Consider the following 23,801-nt stretch of genomic DNA (forward strand, 5'->3'; position numbering starts at 1 on the left):
GTTTCAGCAGAAACTTTACAGGCCATAAGGAAGTGGCACAATAAAATCAAAGAGCTGAAAGAAAAAAAAAAAATTCCAACCAAGAATATTCTAGCCAACAAAGTTATCATTTACAATTAAAGGAGAGAGAGAGTTTTCCAGATAAACAAAAGCCAAAGGATTTCACCACCACTAACTGGCCCTAGAAATGTTAAAGGATCTTCTTTAAGCTGAAAAGAAAGGACACTAATTAGGAACAAGAAAACATATGAAAGAATAAATCTCACTGGAAAGGAAAATATATAGTAAAGGTAGTGGGTTTATCACTTAACAAAGGTGGTGTATAGATTAAAAGACAAGAGTAGTGAAAGTGACTATGATTACAATTATTAGTAAAGGATATACAAGATTAAGAGTAAAATGTGACATCAAAAACATAAAGCATGGGGGGAGAGTAAAAATGTAGAGTTTTAGAATGTGATCAAACTTAAGTTGTTATCAACTTCAAACAGGCTGTTATAAGCTGTAACATGTAAGCTTCATGATAATCACAATGCAAAAACCTATAGTAAATACATAAAAGATAAAGAGAAAAGAATGTAAATATGTCATTAAAGTCATCAAATCACAAAGAGCAAGAGAAGAAAAAAGGAACAGAAAAGAACTACAAAAACAGCCAGAAAACAATTAACAAAATGGCAATAAGTATGTATCTATCAATGATTACTTTACGTATAAATGAACTAAACTCTCCAATCAAAAGACCCAGAGTGGCTATATGGATAAGGAAAAAAAAAAAAAAAAAAAAAGACCCATTTATATGCTGCCTATAAGAGATTCAGTCTTTTTTTTTTTTTTCTTTTTAGCTCTTTTCAGTTCATTGCATGAAGGAGTAACACTAGTCCAAGTTAAAAGTGGATCCGAAATGGTTACATTACATAAGCTGTGAGATTTTTAAACTGGTGACAAGGGACAGAAGGGAAATTCTACTCATTGTGAGGAAATCCTCACTAAAGCTTCAGTGAGCCAAAAGCACTTACAGCCATGAACCTTCAGCTGGTCGTCCTCAGCCAGTCCAATCTCTATGAATTGGCATACGTCCTTGTGCTGGTCACCCTGTAGCTGAGTTACTTCTCCATGTTCTGGATGCTCAATTATAGTACTATTACAGGCAAATTTCTTCTTAAAGACCTTCACTAGTTTCTTTTTATCATAAGCATCAGCAATCCCCTGGATTTTTCTGCTGCTATTCTCCGATGAATGCTTATGGATATAATCTTTAGCAGGAAACAGATTATCACCCTTACTTGCATCAGCAAAGGGGCCAAAAGAGTGGAGATTCCAGATAACAGACATAAGATACAATCCCTTTTCCTTGGTGGAAACGGCCCACGGAAGGTGGTGGTGAGAGAAGGTTGGCACGCGGGACAGAGCACTGGGAAGCAAGGGGGCTCAAGGGTGGTGCCACTGAGTCCTCAGGGGTGGGTCAGTGACTAGGGCCAAAAGATTCATTTTTTTGTTGTTTATTTATTTATTTTGAGAGAAAGAGAGAGAGAACAGGGGAGGGGCAGAGAGAGAGGGAGAGAGAGAATCCCAAGCAGGCTCCTTGCTGTCAGTGCAGAGCCCAGTGCAAGGCTCGATCCCACAAACCATGAGATCATGACCTGAACAGAAATCAAGAGTCAGATGCTTAATTACACAGGTGCCCTGAGACTCCTTTAGATGTAAAAGGCACAAACAGACTAAAAGTGAAGGAATAGAAAAAGATCTTCCATGCAAATGGAAACCAAAAGAATGTTGGGGTAGCTATACACACATCAGAAAAAATAGACTTTTTTAAAATGTTTATTTATTTTTGAGAGAGAGAGTGCAAGCAGGGCAGGGCAGAGAGATGGGGACAGAGGATCCAAAGCAGGCTCTGTGTTGATAGCAGTGAGCCCGATGTGGGGCCTGAAATCGAGAACTGTGAGATCATGACCTGAGCCAAAGTCAGTCGTTCAATGGATGGAGCCACCCAGGTGCCCCAGAAAAAACAGAGTTTAAAACAAAGACTGTAATAAGAATCAAAAAAGGGCATTACATCATGATAAAGGGGTCATTCCAACAAAAGGATATAACATTTGTAAATATTCATGCACCCAACATAGCGGCACCTAAATATAGAAAGCAAACATTAACAGACCTAAAGGTAGAAATATACAGAAATACAATAATAATAGGGGTCTTTAATACCCTACTTGCATCCAGACAGAAAATCAATAAGAGAACATCAGCCTTAAATAGACCAAATAAACTTAACAGATATTTACAGAACATTCCATCCAAAAGCACCAGAATACACATTCTTCTTAAGTGCACACAGAACTTTCTCAAGGTTCCTGTTAGGGGTGATGAAAAGCTTTGGAACCAGACAGTGGTAATTGTTGCACAACATGACGAATGTACTTACTGCCACTGATCCGTACAATTTACCATGGTTACAATGGTAAATTTTATGTGCATTTTACCACCATAATTAAAAAAAAAAAAAAAAAAAAAAAAGACAAGCCACCAAGTACAAACAAGTATCTGCAAAGCATATAGGGACAATGAGTTTGATTCAGAATATATGTATCTTTTAAAAATAAGTAAGAAAGGGGCGCCTGGGTGGCTCAGTCGGTTAAGCGTCCGACTTCGGCTCAGGTCACGATCTCGCGGTCCGCGGGTTCGAGCCCCGCGTCAGGCTCTGGGCTGATGGCTCAGAGCCTGGAGCCTGTTTCCGATTCTGTGTTTCCCTCTCTCTCTGCCCCTCCCCCGTTCATGCTGTGTCTCTCTCTGTCTGAAAAATAAATAAACATTAAAAAAATAATAATTTAAAAAAAAAATAAGTAAGAAATTTTTCTAATTGGGGAAAGAAGGAAAAATATCCAAACAGGCACTTCAACAGAGAGTAAATGCCAATGGACAATGTAAATACACAGACTTGCTCATCTACTGTAGTAACCCAAGAAATGCAGGTTGAAAAGACAGTGAAACACCACTATACACACACCTACTCAGAGGCAGGGGTGAGGCTCAGGGGAAAGGCTCAGGGCGGAGACAGGGAAGTTCCAAAGTCTGAGCAGAAAGTGGGAAGGGGAGGGTCTCCTCTTCCCCATAGTCAACAACGGCTGCCAATACATGTGGATGTTTAATAACTATTTTAAGATCTGAGAATCATAATTGGCCATGAAAACGATTCTAGTGAATTACTCACATAATCCAATTTCTTCATTTTAGAGTAGAAACTGGGGCACTGACTGGGTAAATGACCTCCCCAGGGTCAAATGGGCTGGCACAGCCAATTCTCTCTGCCAATTCATGTTCCACTGTGCCCCAGTGTCTTGAAGTACATGAACAGAAGGGCCAAACTTTGTCACTCCCCACTCATAACACTCCAAAATCTCCCATCACATTAAAAAACAAAAAATCCAAAGTCTTCTCCATGGCCCCCAAAGATCTCTGGCCTCCTCCACCACTACACCCCACTCCATTCCATTTCAGCCCCTTAGCCTCTCTGCTGTTCCCTGAGCACGGAAGCACCACCTGCCTTTCCTGACGCCTTGCAGTCCCGGTTCCCCTCCCCAAGGACTTCCCCTCCCCCCTGCCTGTCTTTTCTTAAGATCTCTATTCCCTGACCACTGACCAAAGAAAGAAAGAAAGAAAGAACAGAAAGAAAGAAAAGAAAAGAAAGAAAACCCACAAGCATGCAAGTCCCCACCCCTCCCATCCTGCTTTGCTTTTTTTCAAGGTGGGAGATATTTATTGGTTTATCTGTATGCTGCCTTTCTCCTCTAGAATGTAAGTTCCATGACAGCAGGACATTTGCTTTGTATATGTTTTTGTGTCCTCAGAGCTTGGAACATTATCCACCAAAATAATTGACTGTAGTAATTTTTTAATTGATTCAAGTAAAAAGAGGCATGTTTTTTTTTGTTTGTTTGTTTTTGTTTGTTTGTTTGCTTATTTGGCTAGAAAATTAAGGTAGAGACGTCTGGGGAACTTCTAAGTCAAATGGCCTACGTTTGAATCTTCTTACTCCACCAACTGGTAGTGATTATGAGTTACAAACTCAGACTTCTCTGCTTTTAAATTTTATATTTCAGTCAATTCAGAAAGTTTGCTGTTATTAGTTATGTACATTCCTCCACCATCAATACTTCCCTGAGGCACACAGTTTAAAATTTGCTCAGCAAAGAAATATTTAATCCTACCCTTTTGAGTATTCCTACTTAGAACTGAAAATGCTTTTATTTTTGCTAACTTTTAAAAAATTAGCAAATTTATCCATTATTTGGATTAAATGTAATAGAAAATAATCCTTTTTATAGCAAAGTTGGTATGGAAAATTGTGCCTCTATGAAATATTTAGAAACAGCATGGTATACTGGTAAGTTACAAAATAGATTCATAATGATCAAGAGCTTGGTTATATATTAACAGCACCTAATTACAACAAACATACAATGAAAAATAACTTATTCACAAGAGTAACTATAACCATAACACACTCAGGAATTCATTTAACAAGAAAAGTATGGTACTTCGGGGCACGTGGATGGCTCAGTCAGTTAAGCATCTGACTCTTGATTTTGGCTCAGGTGATGATCCCACGGTTCGTGAGTTTGAGCCCCGTGTCAGGCTCTGTACTGACAGCTAGGAGCCTACTTGGGATTCTCTCTCTCCCTCTGCCCCTCCCCCACTAGCACATTTTCTCTCTCTCTCTCTCTCAAAATAAATAAACAAACTTAAAAAGAATGTATGGTACTTTAAAAAACAACTCTGAAAGTATTAAAGATAAATTTAACAGATTAAAGTAGATATATAACACTTTGTTCTTGAAAGGAAGACTTCTAAGAACAGAAACCAATTATAGATGCGATGGTTTACAATGGAGGTGCTTGGGAGTATTTCACTGGCAGAATTGATAGATGGCGTCAGGTATTAGGACAAATAAAGTCTTTACGCTCTGTAGAAACAGATCAAGGTTTTGAGTGGCCTGAAGCTTATACGTTTTAAGAAGAAGACTTTTTTTTTTTTTAAGTGCAAAATTATGAATACAAAACTGCTAGGGGGCCTCCCGGAACCTCAGAAAGGGCTCTGGAATGAAAAGTCTCTAATGCTTGCTTTTCTTTAACTTCATGGCAGACCCACCTCTGGTGTATGAAAATGTCACACTGAAGGAGCACATTTATCACAGCCAGGATCCCATCACGCTCTCCACTCACAAACATCCAGAGGAAAACCTTCAGAGCAGACAGTCCCAGTGAGAGCTCTACCAACACAGGCTCAGAGATGCCGGGATGTGAACTAGCCTTACTCTGAGGCATGCATTTCCACCGGTTACCAGAACCCCCAAATGCAGCTGACTGCAAGCAACAGAGATCAATTCAAAGAGTGGATCCCCTGCGATCCTAGGAGAGAATGACCCAGTTATGCTTAGCGCAAAAACGTCTAGATCTGAGAAAAGCCAGGCTCAAGAGCAAAAACCTTGAAATACATATATAACAAAGAAAAAAGTGGGTGAGAGTGCAACATATCTCATGTGTAGAGCCAGAACAGAAACTGCCGGTGCTTATATGGTACCTGCTCTCTGCCAGGAACTGCCCTGGTCACTTCACATACAGCGACCCATTTACTCCTTACCAAAACCTAGGAGGGTAGTCCTACTTTCTCCCCAGTTTGAAGATGAAAAAATGAGGTGTAGAGATTAAGTAACTTGTCCAAGGTCACACAGCAAAAAGTAACAAATTTAGGATTTGAACCCAGGTAATCTGGTTCCAGAGTCCACAGTGTTAATCTCTCACTCTCTAATGCACAGAAACCCTATTAATTTGGAAATGAGCCTTAGACCACAACTGCAGTTCCTTATAATTAAGTGAGAGCAGACAACTGCTGATAAATTGATTCGAGAACCTCATGGAATACACTATCTTATCCAGTGGATTTGGGTTTTGTTTCCTACAGATGTTTCAGTCATCACGTCCGTCCTTAAAAAGTGATCAAATGGGACATCTGAAAATAAAGAAATGACCCAGTAAAAAAAAATAAAAATAAAACGGGGCACCTGGCTGGCTCAGTCAGAAGAGCATGCGCCTCTCGATCTCGGGTCATGAGTTCAAGCCCCACGTTGGGTGTAGAGATTACTTAAATAAATAAAACTTAAAAATAAAATTCTGGGGTGCCTGGATGGCTCAGTCGGTTAAGTGTCTGACTCTTGATTGCAGCTCAGATCACGATCACACGGTTCACGAGATCAAGCCCCGCATTGGGCTCTGTGCTGACAGTGTGGTGCCTGCTTGGGACCCTCTCTCTCTCAGAAATAAACATTTTCTTTAAAAAAAGAAAAATTCTGAATTACATATTTGATCTTTAGCATGAAGCTACTCACCTTTTTCCACGACAATTCAAATCTGTACCATTTATTTTGATGTTGTACTATAGTCAATCCTAGTCGGGACTGAATCGACCTAAAACTCCATTTGCTTAACTCATAAAAAATGTTAAACAAACTTAATATACTATGGTAGATTTATAGGGGGTCCTTTCCAGCTGTGACACTGTTCTCTCCTGTTGGGATTGACTATGAGTGATTAAATTCACATTTAATTGAGTTACTTGTGAGTTTTTTCTGTGAAGAATCAAGTATTTATGAAATGAACTGTTTGTTTAACCAAACCCACCTTAAAGTTCTTAAGGGTTACCATCTAAGCATAACCCTTTTCAACCTCTTTCACACAACCATTCACAGAAATCTTTTCTCTCTGTAGGTCTCTCTTCCACAAACTCTAATTTACTTGTATGCATAGGACTCCCACCTCACAGGGGGGCAGTGAGGAAAAAAAGAAACACAAACCATCAAGGTTAAAAGAAGGTCTGAAACACAGAGCCAAAGCAGGGAAGGAGGAAGGAAACTATGTATACAGGTGGTCAGTGAAGTTATGTTTAAGGAAGTCAGTCCCCCTTTGCGGTCATTAGCACAATGTGGTTTAACAGACAGCGCATTAGCCAGAAAGATAAGACATCTTGGTTCATCTAGTCAGATGGGATGTCAATTCAGAGAAGGTGACCTGGCTTTGTCCCCTAGTTTCTTCACTTGCAAAGTAAATAGTGCAAAAATTTGTTGGTCATCTGCAGGTACGCTTCACGGAGATGCTAGCGAGTACACCGTATCGCAATATGTATGCAAAACACTTGCGCTTTTGTGAAATCTAAGCCAACTAAAATTTAACAACAGAAGGAAACCTTGAAATCCTGTCTGTGCAACCACCCCCTATCACCCCTGGAAACCCAAGGGCAAGTGAAGTGTAAGAGTCCCAGATACTCCAGAAATACACAGGCGAGGGCAAACAGTGGGGTGTGAGGATGGGAACTCCAGCTTCACAGCCCAGTGGATGCAGTGGAATAAAGTCTGTCATTACGAGCCCGCGAAAGCAGAACTACAACTTAAGCAGCCTGTAAGCTTAACGGAGCCAGAGTCCTGCACCCTTTAATTCCTCCATCCCTAGCACACTGTATGTACTCGAAATCCTTCAAATAATGAGTAAGACAAATGACGTGAGGCCCGTGTAACAAATAAAAGTGTATGGACTGGGGCGCCTGGGTGGCTCAGTCGGCTGAGTGTCCAACTTCGGCTCAGGTCATGACCTCGAGGTCCGTGGGTTCTAGCCCCGCGTCGGGCTCTGTGCTGACAGCTGGGAGCCTGGAGCCTGCTTCAGATTCTGTGTTTCCCTCTCTCTCTGCCCCTCCCCTGCTTGTGCTCTGTCTCTCTCTCTCTCAAAAATAAATAAACACTAAAAAAATTTTTTTTAAAGTGTACGGGCTTATGATCTCTCTTCTGCCAGGAAATTAATTAACATATTAATATAGATTTAATAAGTATATATAATACTTTAAGATTTATACATTCTATAACTTATAAATATACAATTTTATATATATCATTTATAAATAAACAATTATATATAATATATGTGTTCCTCTAAAATGAAAAAAAATTCACGTTACAATCTCACGAGCAGGGAATTGTAACTTTCATGTTCCTTTTTGCTGTGGCAAATAAAATTAAGGAACAGCTATACCTATGTGATTATGTGGAATAAAGATAAAATGGAAGAAAGTTTTCTCATACGACTAGGATAATTGGGGGGAAGGGGGAATTCCCTTCCCAAAATCTATTAAAAATCACTGAGAGATTTCATTTAAGTCTCTTATTCATTTAGTTTTATTCAACAAACAACTATTTTGGGTGCAATTTTTCATTTTAGGTGTTCAGTAATGTGGAAGGGTGCAAGTATTATAGACAATTCTCCATGATTAAAAATTTTAAAGGCACCTGGGTGGCTCAGTCGGTTAAGCGTCCGACTTCGGCTCAGGTCATGATCTCGCGGTTTGTGGGTTTGAGCCCCACGTTGGACTCTGTGCTGACAGCTCAGAGCCTGGAGCCTGCTTCAGATCCTGTGTCTCCCCTTCTCTGTCCCTCCCTTGGTCGCACGCTGGTTCTCTCTCTCTCTCTCTCCAAAATAAACATAAAATTTTTTTTTTCAAAACTTAAAAAGGTAAATGAGCTTTAGTAATAAGACTACACCGTTTTCAATTATCTGAAGTAGTAATCGTCAAACTTTAATATTTTATCTCAGAAGTACAGTATATTCACAAAATTCAAAGGCCATTAATGGCAGGAGTTCTAAGAGTCACAGAATGAATTGCTGAACAAGACAGGTGTTTCTAAGCTCCCTTTTATAGATAATTCCCTGTGTGTGCCTGACCAGTTTCAACCATGCTAAGATGCAGCATGTCCTAAACAACCTAGAAACAACTCAAAATGGAGTTTCACTTTCTCAAACTGCTGTATGACTTCTGACAGTTCAGACTCCCATAGTTGAAAATAACGTCTACATTTTAGTTTGGAGAAATGCAGCTTTGTTTCTAAATTAAATAATGTATCTCCTAAAAAAATAAAATGAAACAAAATTGCAAGAGAAATAATTACCACAATGTCTCTAAAGACCTTTTTGCTCCCCCCAAAACACTATCACCATCGTAATTTTTGTCAACAAAACCTTTTTTGAGATCCTAATGGGTGCAAGGCATTGTGTGATAGGTTTCTTCTTTGCCCTCAAGGAGATTATTATGTAGTTTGTGAGGGAAAAGGCTATAATACTACTACTGATTATTATTATAATAACAGTAATTTTAAAAGGGCAAGGCATTTATAACCTTTGAGGGCAGGGAAGGACTAGAGATAAAGGAAAGGAACTATTAGGTGCAAAAAGAGCAAAACTTCAAAGGCAGAGAAGTGATTAGTATTTTTAAGCAAAGGTATCCTAAGAGTCACTAGATAGTGCCCATTCTGTGTACAAGCTCGTAAGTACTCTCAAGCAACCTACCTGAGCACCCCAAATACTACATCCTTCCCAGAACTAAGATTATACAATCAGAGGCTAACACAGGAACATTCAGGTCTGAGTTTTGGTCCAGGCTTAGCAACTAGCTTACTAGGTGAACTCAAGCAGATCATTTCCTTACCCTCAGTTCCCACAAGTGAAAAATTGGGGGGTCATTCTTTAAAACACCTCTAGGGGCACATGGGTGGCCCAGTCAGCTGAGCGTCCAACTTTGGCTCAGGTCATGATCTCATGGTTCATGAGTTCCAGCCCTGCTTCAGGTGAGCTCAAGCCCCACTCTGGGCTCCGCACTCTCTCTCCCTCTCCCTCTCCCTCTCTGCACATGGTGGGATTCTCTCTCCCTCTCTGTCTCTGCCCACCTCACCCTCACAAACCCATGCTCTCATAAATAAATAAACAAACACATAAATAAATAAACATAAATAAATAAATAAATAATTTAAAAATGCCTCTCAGCTCTAAAATTGTATAATTATTCTTTCTTACTAACAAATCAATTATCCACGTGTACCGGTAATTATCAGTTATATAAATCTATACAGGTCTAGTTGGTTAAGCATCCAACTCTTGATTCTGGTTCAGGTCACGATCTCAGGGTCATGAGATCAAGCCCTGAGTTGGGCTTCACTCTGAGAGTGGGTTTCTCTCTCTCTTCTTCTCTCTCTGCCCCTCCCCCATCTCAAAATTTAAAACATTTTTTTTTTTAAAGCCTATATAGGTCTAGAACAGAACGGTTCCACAAATATAGCAAACCCCCTTCCATGCCCATGGTATCTGCATGTGCTGCCCCCTCTGTACAGAAGGGGCACTCCCTGACCCACGTTGCTCCTACTCCAACCCTTGGCCAAGTGGATGTCTCCAACCCCTCCAACCTCCACCCCCCAAAATCCACAGAATCTATACTTTTGCCACCAAACCTTCCTCTGCTCATGTAATTTGATCTCTTCTTTAATGGTCCCTCAGGATAAGTGCTATCATACCTATCTTCATCAACAAACACTTACTAGAAATTACTAATTACAAAAGTAGCTTCAAAGATTTCTAAGAATCCCCAACCCAGTAGGTCATGATGCAACAGGGAAAAATAAAACTCATGTTACAAAAATCATGATGTCAAACATAGTTCTTTAAAAAAAAAAAAATGCAACAAGTTACACACATTTCCAATTAAGAGAAGTTTCTTTCAAGATAAGCAGGTGGGAAAAGAGAGGTGGGGAGAAACACTATATTTATTTCAACTATAATGCCATTTCCAAACATTGTGGGGATTGTTCCTTTCATAATTGCTTTCAGTGCCTATGGCACAGTCTTTTGAATATATTCAGTGGAAAAACTGTTAAATAAAACTTTGAGGGAAATTTGACTTTTTGATATCACTAAAAATTGCTGAGAGCTAAGTCTTACGAATAAGATAAACTGGGTAACCATTTCTGAACAAAAATATTGATTTTCCTTATACTTCTTGTCTCATTGTAATACAAATACTCAAGGGAATGAACCACAGCTATCATAGCCAGATCCTTAGCAACTGTTTAACATGGGAGAATAAAAGTTAAAACTGAAGGTGGGAGGACATGGAAACTGGAATAAGTGATTTTTACTCATCCTAGTGGACCAGGCTACAATAATTTCTTTGGGAGGAGGGGGATCTCCCCACTCCTAATGATGACCATGAGAATGAGAGAAAGGGAATAGACTGCAAAGGTTTTTAAATCTGATTTCACGTTTGTAGGCATTCACACACAATCACTGAGCATTCATAGGATAGCTGGCATGTTATAGGCTGTGACAAAAAACAGCATCTCTTCTATACATTTCTCCCCCTCTCACCATGGACATTTAAAAACTTGACATCTTGACCAACAAAATGCAACATGTAACCCAGGATTCTATCCAGGACTTGGCAAGAGGAGGAAGTGGAGAAGTAGCAATGAAGTCATCCGTGGCATGATGAATGAATTTGAGCACGGACTCTGGATTTGATGATAGTATTGTATCAGTGTTAAATGTCCGGACTTTGATCATTATGCTGTGGTTATAAAACAGAATGGACCTAGTTCCTAGACAATACACAAAGACCTTTTAAGTAGTAAAAGGGGCAATGTCTACAACTTTCTCTCAAATGGTTCAGAGAACGACATGCATTTAAAGAGAAAGACAGAGGGACACCAGGGTGGCTCAGTCAGTTAAACGTCAAACTTTGGCTCAGGCCATGATCTCATGGTCCATGAGCTCGAGCCTCTCGTTGGGCTACTGACAGCTCAGAGCCTGGAGCCTGTTTTGGATATTATGTCTCCCTCTCTCTCTGCCTCCCCCTTAAAAATAAATAAACATTAAAAATAAAATAAAATTTAAAAATAAAGAGAAAGACAGCGACCAAGAGAATTATAGAGCAAATGGGGCAACTAGAGACAATTTGTGAATCTGAATAAAGGTTACTTGAGAATCCCTTGTACTATTCTTCCAACTTTTCTGTAAGTTGAAACTACAGCAAAATAAAAAGTTACCCCCCCAAATTTTAGGAATGGTATTCTCCCCCTCTTCTGTCTTAAATAGGTTTCTGCTTCCTAGAGAAAAAAAAAAATGAATATCATTAAATGAAAATAGATTAACTTGGCAAATTAAGGGAATAAATCAGATCGTAGGACTTCAGACCCGGACCTTGGCCCTTTAAAGTGACTAATGATGAGGAAAGTCAGATCCAGGACAGTAGAATAAGAAAACAGATATGAATGAAAAGTGGGAGAAGAGACACAAGAAAGGAAACTGAGACACAAGACATGAAACTGATACAATCTAATTTCCAAAACAAGGAAACTCAACTGCCAACTAGAAAATGAGTTTTCATGGGTTAACATAGTTGAGACCTCTCAGAGCAAAACAAACAAATAAAACCCCTAGGACACTAACCACTGTTCTATCTGTGGAGTATTTACAGCTGTCTCACTATCTTACTTTTTACAAGCTGGTGAACTACACGGTAACCTCTAGAGTCTGATATAAATGCTTCCAATTGACTTGTAAAAGCAACAGTTTTTTCCAGTCCACATCCATTACCCAGAATCCTAACAAGTGCTGAAAATTATACGTGTTCAGGTAGTGATTAGCAGGGCCTTGTGAACCTATGCTTCCCACTGGGAGGTCTACCTAGTCTAAAGATACAACTAAAAGACAAACATCACATCATCTCAGAACCTTAATAGGCTCTTATGTCTATATCACTAAGAGTCTCCAGGTTCCCAGGGGTGGTCAAGAGAACAACCCTATAAGACCCAGAAGACCCTAGAGAAATATGGGAGGCTACCCAGAGTATTCAAGAAACATGCGCCATTATACTTAAGAACTGATTGCTTCACCATCCTGACAATTAACCTGGGTAAAAGATTATAATATCAAGCATCTCATTACAAAGAATGTTGGAATAAAATAAGGAAAGCACCTGTGGCATTATAGGAGGGACTCAAATCCTGGCTCTTCTACATATGAGCCTTTCAACCTTTCTGGTTGTTTACGATGTATGTTTAAGATAAACCTGTCCTGCCTGCTTCTGAAGTTTGAGGTCTGCCCATCTCTCCTTTGATCCATGCAGCCATCCAACATGTACTGAATCTTCAACTCTGCACTAGACTTTTGGAAATACAAGATGGAAAAGCTATGAGCCCTGCCCTCAAAGAGCTTAAAGTCCACTGGGGGACACATTTATGCAGTTAAAGCTGGGTAACCAAGGTGCCACCAACAAAGACATGCACAGAGCACAGAGGGCTGGGGTGGGGTGGGGGGGGATTCTACCTTTGGTGGGAGGGATACAGGGAAGGCTTCAGAGAAGGTAGGCATTGGGGTGAGTCAGAAAAGATAAGCATTTGCTAGGCACTCAACACATTTTTGATGGATAATATAGAAGGCGGGATGGACAGATGGATCCTCACAGGCTGACAGAGGAACGTATCACGCCAAGTAGACTGAAAAAAATTAAGAAAGGCATAATGTGAAAGAGCAGGTAGAAGACGCAGCAGGAGGTGGAAGGAGGAAAGAGGGAAGACAAGGAAAAATGGCATCAAGGACCTTGCATTCCAAGCTCAGTTTTTACTTGATCCTAAAGAAGATACAAAGCTACAGGTTTTAAATATCCCTATGATGGCCGCATAAATAAAAGATTAAGGACCAACAATAGAATCAAATTGGGCAGTAAATCCACCAAGAGAATGGAGTTGGGAACTGCAATAAGGTTGTGATGAAGGCAAAGAGAATTCATAGCATTTGGTAAAAGATCAAATGCGTGTTGGGTTGAAATAGAGATGACAAAAGAGGAGTTGAGAGCGTAAAGAGATATATGGGTTGAAGAATATTGTTTCATGAAGTCCAATTAGATAGTGGCAGAGCCAGGACAAAAACCCTGACTAGTGCTGACTTCCTTCTACCAAAAAGACGATTTTTAAAAAAAAATCGTAACTGAAAGTAGTAAACAAAAACAGTGTCAAAAAGCTTTAACATAGGGGCGCCTGGGTGGCTCAGTCAGTTAAGTGTCCGACTTCGGCTCAGGTCATGATCTCACGGTCTGTGAGTTCGAGCCCCGTGTCAGGCTCTGTGCTGACGGCTCAGAGCCTGGAGCCTGCTTCAGATTCTGTGTCTCCCTCTCTCTCTGCCCCTCCCCCATTCATGCTCTGTCTCTCTCTGTCTCAAAAATAAATAAACATTAAAAAAAAAATTAAAAAAAAAAAGCTTTAACATAAAATTTCATCTGTGTTACAGAGAGATTTAATAGATTTTTTTTTCTAATTTTCCCCAGACTATCAAGGTTCTTTCAAAAATAGGCTTTAAAGAAACAGCCCTGCAACTCATTAGTGTATGACCTCGTACAAGTTTTTAAGCTTTCTAAGCCTCACTCATTTTTTAAGTAGGGGGAACTAATAAAACATCTATTTTGAGGAATAAAGGAAATAATGTATGTAAAGTACCCAGCACCATGCCTCGTCTGTATGTGGTACTCAATAATTTGTGTCACTATTACTACTAATGTACAGAAAAGAGTTAACACAATAGTCCTAGAGACCTAGCAGCTTAGAGAAAGGCCTCTTTACCAGGTTGGCCCTTGGTTGGCATCTGGGAACCTGGACTCTGAGAGGGTCCTACCATTCCCAGCACTGATAAAAATAGCTCATTGTGCCTAAACTGTTTGAACAAACAACATGGTTTAATGCTGAGCACCTACTTTCCTTGCGGAGTCTGGAATTTCGGCACATGCTAGACAAAGGGTGCCTATGTAACCAGCTTCCAATGAAAAGGTGCTAAGTCTCCAATGCGCTTCCCTGGTAGACAACATTTCATTATTGCCACAAGTGAGTGCTAGAAGAATTATGCACACACTTTGAAGACTCCACTGAGAAAAGACTCTTGCAGACTTGTGCCTGGTTTCCTATAGATTTGCCCCAAGTGTCTTTTCCCTTTGATAATTTAGCTCTGTCTCCTTCCACGGTCAAAAATCATAGCCATAAAGTGGTGCCTGGGTGGCTCAGCGAATTAAGTGTCAACTTTGACTCAGATCATGATCTCACAGCTCATGAGTTCGAGCCCCACCTCGGGCTCTGTGCTGACACCTCAGAGCCTGGAGCCTGCGCCACGTTCTGTGTAGGTCTCTCTCTGCCCCTCCCCCACTCACACCCTGTCTCTCTCTCTCAAATACATACATTAAAAAAAAAATTTTTTTAAATCATAGCCATAAGGACAACTATGTGCCAAGTACTGTGTGTTCTCTTAGTGAATCACCAAACCTGGGGACAGCCTTGGGGATCCCTGACACAACCAGTGACCCTACTCTTTGACTTTATAAACTATTTGCCAGTTTCCATAGTGGAACAGTATTACAGACAACAAACCAGCCAAATTAGTACCTTGGTACCAAGGTCCAGTTGTAACAAGTTCCTGATGTCTTAGCTAATGATAACTGTAGATTTAGACACTACTTCAATTTTTCTTGTTATTCCAAATCTCAACATCTAGAGATCTCTCCTCCCCTCTTCTCACCAGAGACCTTTTTCCTGTCTAAGCTCCAGCCCTGCTCTTCCTTGAATCCCATCTCAATTCCACATGAAGGCTCCCCTGGCATGTCAGGGGGTCTAACCCATGTGTCATTTGGTTCCGTGACCAGAGAACAAGATCACTTATGAAAACCCCAAGGACCTATGTTTTATGTCATTATGAATAAGAGCAAAGAATATAAATTGCCAAGAAGATCTCTTCTCAGTTCACTAGAATGCACAGAAACACGAGCTAACTGAGGGCAATGAGAACAAGGGAGGACAAACCAAGGAATAGCCCACAGCAGAAACTGAAATCCAACTCTGCCAATATCAGACTTGGAAGAAACAGCAGGACTGAATTTCTCATCATTCTAGAACAGAATTTCTTAGCATACTTCAAAAAGCACAATAAACTGTATTTAATAGGAAGAAAAGCTTGTTGCCTTCATGTTGGAGGAGCTGGGGTTCACAGACCCAGGGGAAGATGGACATCTGAGTCACATTATGATTAACTGAGGATTTTAATAAAACATTAATGGCCTTGACTGACATGAAGACACTAGGAATCATAGTGACTAGGTCAATCAAAAGCCTACCCACTGTTTTTCTTTTAAAAACAGAATTATGAACCACTAAAATAAATATCTCTAGGGCTATTTATCCTAACCCCTGAATGGTCCCCATGGTTTTTCTAATTCACCTCTAGTCTTAGATTTTGACTATATATATATATATATATATATATATATATTCAATATAATATATATAATATATAATTATTATATATAATGTATATTATAATATAATTATATTGATATAATCAATAGGTATTAAATATATATATATTTAAATATATAATATTGATACCTATTGATTCTTATGAGTTACCCAAGTCACAGACATTTTTGGATCAGAGCTTCTAGGACTGGGGAGATGGAAACTGGAATATTTATCCATAGAAAACAGAGAACTGAGCACATTAACCGAAACAGGGAAGAAACACAAAAGTGGGGCACTCTTGGGCTTACCTAGAAACCAGGCAGAGAGTTGTCATGCAGAAACTCAGCCCAGTATTGTCAGACTTTTATTTTTACAAAAATTCAGATTCTTCTCTTAAAATTCCCAGCTTTTTAATATGGACAATGATTTATTTTTAACTGTGAGAGGCAAACAAATCTGCAACCATGTTTCAAGCTGAAAGTCCTACATATGCTAGTGAACGTCTGTCCCTGAGAAAAAGAATCCAGGAGGGATTAACATGCCCAGCTCATCAGAGTGGAGGTTAAAGCAGGACTAGGCTCCCTGGACCAGTTAGCAGCCAGAAAGGAGGTGGACCCTGATGTTGAATGCCCAAAGCTGAGTATTTAAGTGTTGTGACAACCTCCTCATTCTGTCCTTTCTGGTTCTCACAGTGGCTGAGGCTGCTCCCAGACAAGACATGGGCCAGGTTCTGAAATAAAAAGGGTTCCACTCTTCTCTTTACTCCACTTAATCTAAAATAATTAGGGCACTTTTAACCTTGTATATTTATCATCTTCAAAGTGACTTAATAATTGCAACATGTTTCAATTGTATCAGTCCATATTTCTAAGCAGATAATACTGGCTCTGAGGCTTTTTTTTTTTTTTTTGGTTTAAGAAACTACCCTGTTTTACCACTTTCACAGTTCTATTTCTGTTCTTTTTGTAGACTTATTACATTACGTTCAAATTATAACAAGTAATTACTATAAAGCAAAAATTTGTTGTTTTCCCTTAAAATCTATTTTAGGGGCACCTGGGTGGCTCAGTCGGTTGAGCGGTGGGACTCTCAATTTCAGCTCAGGTCATGATCTCACAGTTCGTGGGTTTCAGCCCCGTGTCAGGCTCTGCACTGAGAGTGCAGGGCCTGCTTAGATTTCTCTCTCTCCCTCTCTCTCTGCCCCTCCTCTGCTCACTCTCTCAATATAAATAAATAAACTTTTTTTTTCAATATATGAAGTTTATTGTCAAATTGGTTTCCATACAACACCCAGTGTAAATAAACTTTTAAAAAAAGGTATATTTAGGGGCGCCTGGGTGGCTCAGTCGGTTAAGCGTCCGACTTCAGCTCAGGTCACGATCTCGCGGTCCATGAGTCTGAGCCTCGCGTCGGGATTTGGGCTGACAGCTCAGAGCCCGGAGCCTGTTTCAGATTCTGTGTCTCCCTCTCTCTCTGCCCCTCCCCCATTCATGCTCTGTCTCTCTCTGTCTCAAAAATAAATAAACGTTAAAAAAAATTTTTAAATAAAAAAAATAAAATAAAATAAAAAAGGTATATTTAAAAAATCTATTGTAGATTTTAATTTTTTTTTTTTTTTTTTTTTTTCAGGGCACCTGGGTGGCTCAGTTAAAGTGACTGATTCTTGATTTCAGCTCAGGTCATGATCTCACTGTTCGTGAGTTTGAGCCTGCATCAGGTTCTGCTCTGACAGCACAGAGGCTGCTTGGGATTCTTCCTTCCTCTCTCTGCCCCTCTCCCACTTGTGCTTGGGCATGTGTGCATACTTTCTTTGTCTCAAGATAAATAAATAAGCTTTAAATATAAAAATAAAATAAAATAAAATAAATAAAATAAAATAAAAATTCTTATTTCTGGTCTTACTTGAAACCCTTTGGAATTGTAAATTTTTCAGATTTAATAAATGAAATATAGCACATATACCATACAGAAATAAAAACATTAATATTTCTGCACACACACACGCAAAAAAAAAAAAATCACACTGACTAACTAGGACAAACAAAGACTAAAAATAACTTCATCTCAGGCCACGTTTTACCACTAAAAGAGTTTTTCAAGTTTGGGTCTTGAGCATTTCAGGGATTTAAGAAGGTGGATAAAGGACTTTAGTCCTATATTACATGAACCTGCAGAATTCCACAAGTCGCCATGACAAGCCACAACAGAAGTTAACAGAGTTAAGGACAACCAGTAAGAAATGATGTCGTTCTCTCTGAATTAGGGGAACAAAAACACAGAGACATCAGTGGGAGTAAGCAAACAAACAAACAAACAAAAACACACAAGACAAACAACCAAAAACAGTAAATCAATCAATCTAAGAGAGGCACTCTAGGTGAAAAAGAAGAATTAAACAAAATAAAACCAAACAACAAGATCACCAGCAAACTACTATAACCAACTAGATAACAGATGTGGTCAACAAGGGCAATACGGTCTCCATCCATTTCCTGGAATCCAAGAGTGCTTCTACTAGAGGAGCATGGCTGGACTGGCAGTACTAGATAACGCATTCCCAAGATGCCAGGAGAAAAATGGTCGGCCAGAGGCAACTATACATTCACATGCCTCATCTGGTGGTAAACCCAGAGGCTAAAGCAACTGATAAGACCTCACTATGCCACATGCTCACTGACTAGGTTTTTAGCAAGCCACTTCTCCTTCCTCTCATAAAAGGCACTTTGCAGTAGCTGCTTATCACAAAAAAAAAAAAGTTGAGCAGTTCTGCTTTAGGTCAACTTCAGCAATATGCTGGATCCACGAAATCACTAACGAGTTTTAAATAATTTCCACTTAATAACGAAGAACTAGTCATATAAAGCAAGGGGCAAAGACACGGTGTATACGAGCTAAAGCAGATTTTGATACACAATACAGTAGGTTATAGGATGGATCCATGAATACAATATATTTAATGGATTTCATAAGGAATAATGTGGTGGGGCGCCTGAGTGGCTTGAGTGGGTTGAGCGTCCGACTCTTGATTTCCAGGTCACAATCTCACAGTACGTGGGATCAAGCTCCGCATCAGGCTCCACACTGACAGCACAGAGCCTGCTTGGGATTCTCTCTCTTCCTCTCTCCCTGCCCTTCCCCTGCACATGTGCTTGCATGCATTTTCTCTCTGTCTCAAAATAAATAAATAAACTTAAAAATATATATATAAAACCATTTAGAAATGTTTTCTTGAAAGGATTAATACAGTAGGCTGATATGAAAAGTATATCCATATACACGAAACCATAATTAGGAGACTTTCTCACCATATTCTAAACTTTATATTCAGATCCAAATGATAAAAAATTATTACTTAAACTTCACTAACCTAAAATGTATTCCATACGATTTTGGGGTGGGGGGAAATAATATTATAAAACATTATCAATGCAGAAAGCAGAATGAATTTTTATTGTCTCCTACCTCTGCTCGACCCTCATAGTAGGTTAACATGGACTTCGTTAGCACAAAAAGTCTCTCTTTGTAGTTTAAGGGCGATGTCTTCTTTTTCTGCTGTGACCTTTTAATAAGAATCTCTTCTAGAATAGTGTTAAAATTCATCTCGGGCTTCTGATCACTCTGTCTCCTGCCATTGAAGATCCCAGGATTCTAAAATGAGAAGATAAACAGTTGAAATAAAAGGGGACATCTTAATTTTCCAAAGATGTTCTCATTCCAAATTACCAAAATAGCACTTACCCTCACCATGGCTGCAGCCGGTGAACGTTAGTCTATGCACCTGGACTGAAACTACCCAGGGCACAAAAGCTCAACCTCCTCTTCTTCCCCCGCCTCCTCCCAGCATTTCATAAGAAAATCTAATCAAGATTTGCCATGATGATGATTCATTCCTTTTGTACCTCCCCAGCATCCCAGAGGTTTCTGGCACATTCTTCTGCTATCTGATTGCAGAGAAACAAATATCTCAGATGAAAAAGTACATTTCATCACATGCACGGATGATTTAGGCTGGTATTTAAGTTGCCTCAGGATCCTGGTGTACAAAACAGATGAGTACACAGCTCTGGTGGATTTGCGAACAAAATGAATTACCACAGTGATGGATAGGAGTCAATCTCCAGCTCTGATAAGGATGTAATCCTGGTTAAACATCCTAGTTACCCCAGCCGTGAGGATGTTCTCCAATGTTTACACCAGGACCCATAGTTCTCTTCCCTATGGCTCCTGTCTCAACCACAAGAGAAAAGGAAATCTACCTGGTCACAGCTAACCTACATCTGGATAAGGTCAGCCCTGTATGTGGATCCCCCACACCTAGACTAAGCCTTCTAAAATTCAATAAAATTTAACTATCTGAAAACCAAAAATACTCAGAAAATACATTAAAATTCTTATTTGATAGAAGTTGAATTGACAACAGCCTTTTATTCCCTTCCCTTCACCACACATTTATAAAAAGTCATTGCACATCAAACCACAGAGGCAACGGAAGTCAATGTGAAGAACATAAAGAGGTACTTGAGAGCACAGCCAGAGCCTTGACACTGAGTTAGCCACTAGGAATTCTACTACGTCCACATCCAACATGATGCCTCGGAAGAGCACTTGCAACCCCCTATTACTTCTCTGTCGTCATCCAGTTAGGACCCGCATTTCAATAAGGTTACTTTACCGCAATTTAACTTCTGTGTACCAGTTCCTTCATTTACAAAATATTTACAAAATACACTAAGGTTATTGTGAATTTTAATGAGACGTGAGAACGAACTTGCTGATTATGAAAACTCCATACAAATGTTTATTATCATTATTTTTTAAATTCCACTGCCTTTTTCCTAGCTCAGAGCATTATAATCTGGACCATGATGGCAGCTTTCCAACTGGTCTTTCTTTCCACGGGCTCTTGCCTCACTTTGTTCAAATGACATACCCCTCACTCCCATCGGATCCATCTTCAAAGACACCAAGTTCTCATGCCTTTTTATCCACCAGAAGTCCTCAGTGACTCCTCAAAAGCCTTCCTACCACCTGCAGGATAAAGTCAAAATCCCCATAGGGACACCAGACAATCACAACCTGGCTACAACCTAACATCCAATCTGTCCTTCCCACTGCTCTTCAAATAGTCCACACCCAAAGTAGTTGGTATGAAAACCCCACTGGCTCAAAACTCAGCTCTTCAATGCTTTCCTGATGACTCCAGTTAATTAAATGCCTTCCAATTCATGCACCCATGATCTCTATATCACTCATCATAGACTTCCGTGTTCTGTAGCAATTAATGTATAGTTTTTAACTTTTGCCTAGATTTCAAGCTCCTAAGGAAATAGTTCTCAACCTTAACCACACATTAAAATCACCTGGGGTCGGGGGGTGCCTGGATGGCTCATTTGGTTAAGCGTCCAACTCTTGATTTTGGCTCAGGTCATGATCTCATGGTTTGTGGGCTCGAGCCCTGAGTCAGGCTCTGCGCTGACAGCATGGAACCTGCCTGGGATTCTCTCTTTCCCTCTCTCTCTGCCCCTCCTCCCTCTTCAAAATAAATAATAAACATTTTTTTTTTTAATGCCTAGGAAGATGTTTTTAAATGTCCGGGCCCTACACCCAAATATTTTTATTCAGTTGGTCTGAGGTAGGGCCCAGGGCATCATGATTTAACATGCAGGTAGATTTGAGAGTCACTAGCCTAAAGGAAGAGATTGGGCTCTTACACTAACTACAGCACTCTTGGTGTTTATGGCAGCCTCTCAATAAACAGCTGGGTGATGGATCCAATTAACCCATTAGTTATTCTAAGTTAAGAAGTCAAAGAAAAAGCTCTTGCTCCTTTTGCATCTCAGTTGGTCCTCCTTCTTCTAAAGTAAAATTTTAGTACTCTTGTTTTTTTTCCCTTAGAAACTGTTGACATGTCAACAGCACTTCTTCAGAAATCATCTCTTCATCGTTGGGCAACACATTTTCAATGCAGGGTAAAAATGACAACTTAGGGGTGCCTGGGTGGTTCAGTCAGTTAAGTGTCCAACTCTTGATTTCAGCTCTGGTCATGACCTCACAGTTTGTGAGACTGAGCCCCAAGTTGGGTTCTGCACTGACAGCATGGACCCTGCTTGAGATTCTCTCTCTCTCTGCCCTTCCCCCAGTCATGAGCGTACATGCGCGTGCGCTCTCTCAAAATAAATAAATAAACGTGAAAGAAAGAAAAGAAAATGACAACTTAAACAATGGATTGTAAGGGAAAAGCAGGCTATGCCCTGGAAAACAGGCCATATGCAAACGTATAGTTCCCAGGCTAGTGAGTAATAACATAGTTACCGACTGGAAGGTAGATTTTTAGAAGGCCCAGAAGGATAAATGGGGTGTGGCTCACCTGTAGTTCTAGACACAAAAGGTCTCAACATGGGGGGCAGTAGAAAATATACTATGTTAAATGCATTTTATAGGATTTATAAGGGAGATGTTTTATAGATTTATATGATTTATGGAGGTATTAATAGCCTTACACAGAAACATACCATTTGAGTTGAAATAAATGCTAGCCGGGGGGTGGGAGGGAAGGGAAAGTGGGTGATGGGCATTGAGGAGGGCACCTGTTGGGATGAGCACTGGGTGTTGTATGGAAACCAATTTGACATTTCATATTAAAAGAAAGAAAGAAAGAAAGAAAGAAAGAAAGAAAGAAAGAAAGAAAGAGAAAGAGAGAAAGAAATGCTAGCCATCATCTATCTCACTCATTTTACAAATTAAGAAGCTGAGGTTCAGAAAAGTTTAATGACTTGCCCGAAGGCACACAAGCCAAGACTAGAAGAAGTATCCTGACTCCAAGTGAAGGGCTCCCTCCACCATTCCACACCATACAATTAAAAGTTCTCTGTTGTTTCAATACTTCTTGGTTAATGGGAAAGCTTGGCCAAAGAAAACTACTAAAGTTCCACAGAGATACAAACGAAGGAAAATTCTCCTCATGTAGACTTCCAGCTGAGGATAGAATGTAACTCAATGATCTCACGGTTCATGGGTTCGAGCTACACATCGGGCTCCACGCTGGCAGTGCAGAGCCTGCTTGGGATGCTCTCTCTGCCTCTCTCCCACTTGTGTTCTCTCTCTATCTCAAAATAAATAAAACTTAAATAAATAAATAAAGTTTGGAAAACTTAACACATTAGTCTTTGAACACCAATATTCTGAAGTAGGTAACGGAAACTGTCACTGATTCACAAATGAGAAACCCAAACCACTAAGAAGCTACATTCTCTGTCCAGTGTTGCAAATCTGAGTACCAGACTAATCGTACTCTAAGTTTTGAGTACTTTCCTGCTGACCTATTGAAGCTGGACCAATGAGGAATCCAACCATCAAGATACCTAGTAAAGCCATAATCACTTACTACTAATAATATCGAAAGAGAAGGGAAGGGGAGGGGAGGGGAGGGGAGGGGAGGGAAGGGAAGAAGAGAAGACTTCCTGGGTCAAAGGGCAAAAGTTACAGAGGCCAGCTGACTTGCCTCATCTCTCCTGGTCATGTACGCCCTATCCGAGCCCACTGCCATATGGTGGATGATTAAGGCACTGGACTGGGGGCAAGGGAACCTAGAAATAGACTGAGCAGGGCTGCACTAAGGACACTTGTTTCTGTTTGTCCATGGAACACAGGTATATGCATT

At 40.0% G+C, this 23,801-nt stretch overlaps 2 protein-coding genes across 2 annotated transcripts in view; both read right to left on the reverse strand.

The window, feature by feature from the left end:
- The window catches only part of TEC (tec protein tyrosine kinase), a 124,655-nt gene that overhangs the window by 69,387 nt on the left and 31,467 nt on the right, over positions 1-23,801 (reverse strand). The window contains exon 2 of the mRNA XM_049632013.1: positions 19,604-19,789. Coding sequence (XP_049487970.1) covers positions 19,604-19,741 — 138 coding nt within the window. The 5' untranslated portion in view covers positions 19,742-19,789. The remainder of the gene's footprint in view (positions 1-19,603; positions 19,790-23,801) is intronic.
- Positions 781-2,494, reverse strand: LOC125923621 (eukaryotic translation initiation factor 1-like). The gene has a single exon (XM_049632024.1). It carries the CDS (start codon positions 1,333-1,335, stop codon positions 970-972), a length of 366 nt encoding a protein of 121 aa, XP_049487981.1. The 5' UTR covers positions 1,336-2,494; the 3' UTR covers positions 781-969.

This window comes from Panthera uncia, chromosome B1 (genome assembly GCF_023721935.1).
Source record: "Panthera uncia isolate 11264 chromosome B1, Puncia_PCG_1.0, whole genome shotgun sequence".
In the NCBI taxonomy this organism is placed as follows: domain Eukaryota; kingdom Metazoa; phylum Chordata; class Mammalia; order Carnivora; family Felidae; genus Panthera; species Panthera uncia.

Bases quoted from the DNA above. Each gene is read 5' to 3' on its own strand.
- LOC125923621 (XM_049632024.1), bottom strand. From the start codon at position 1,335: ATGTCTGTTATCTGGAATCTCCACTCTTTTGGCCCCTTTGCTGATGCA.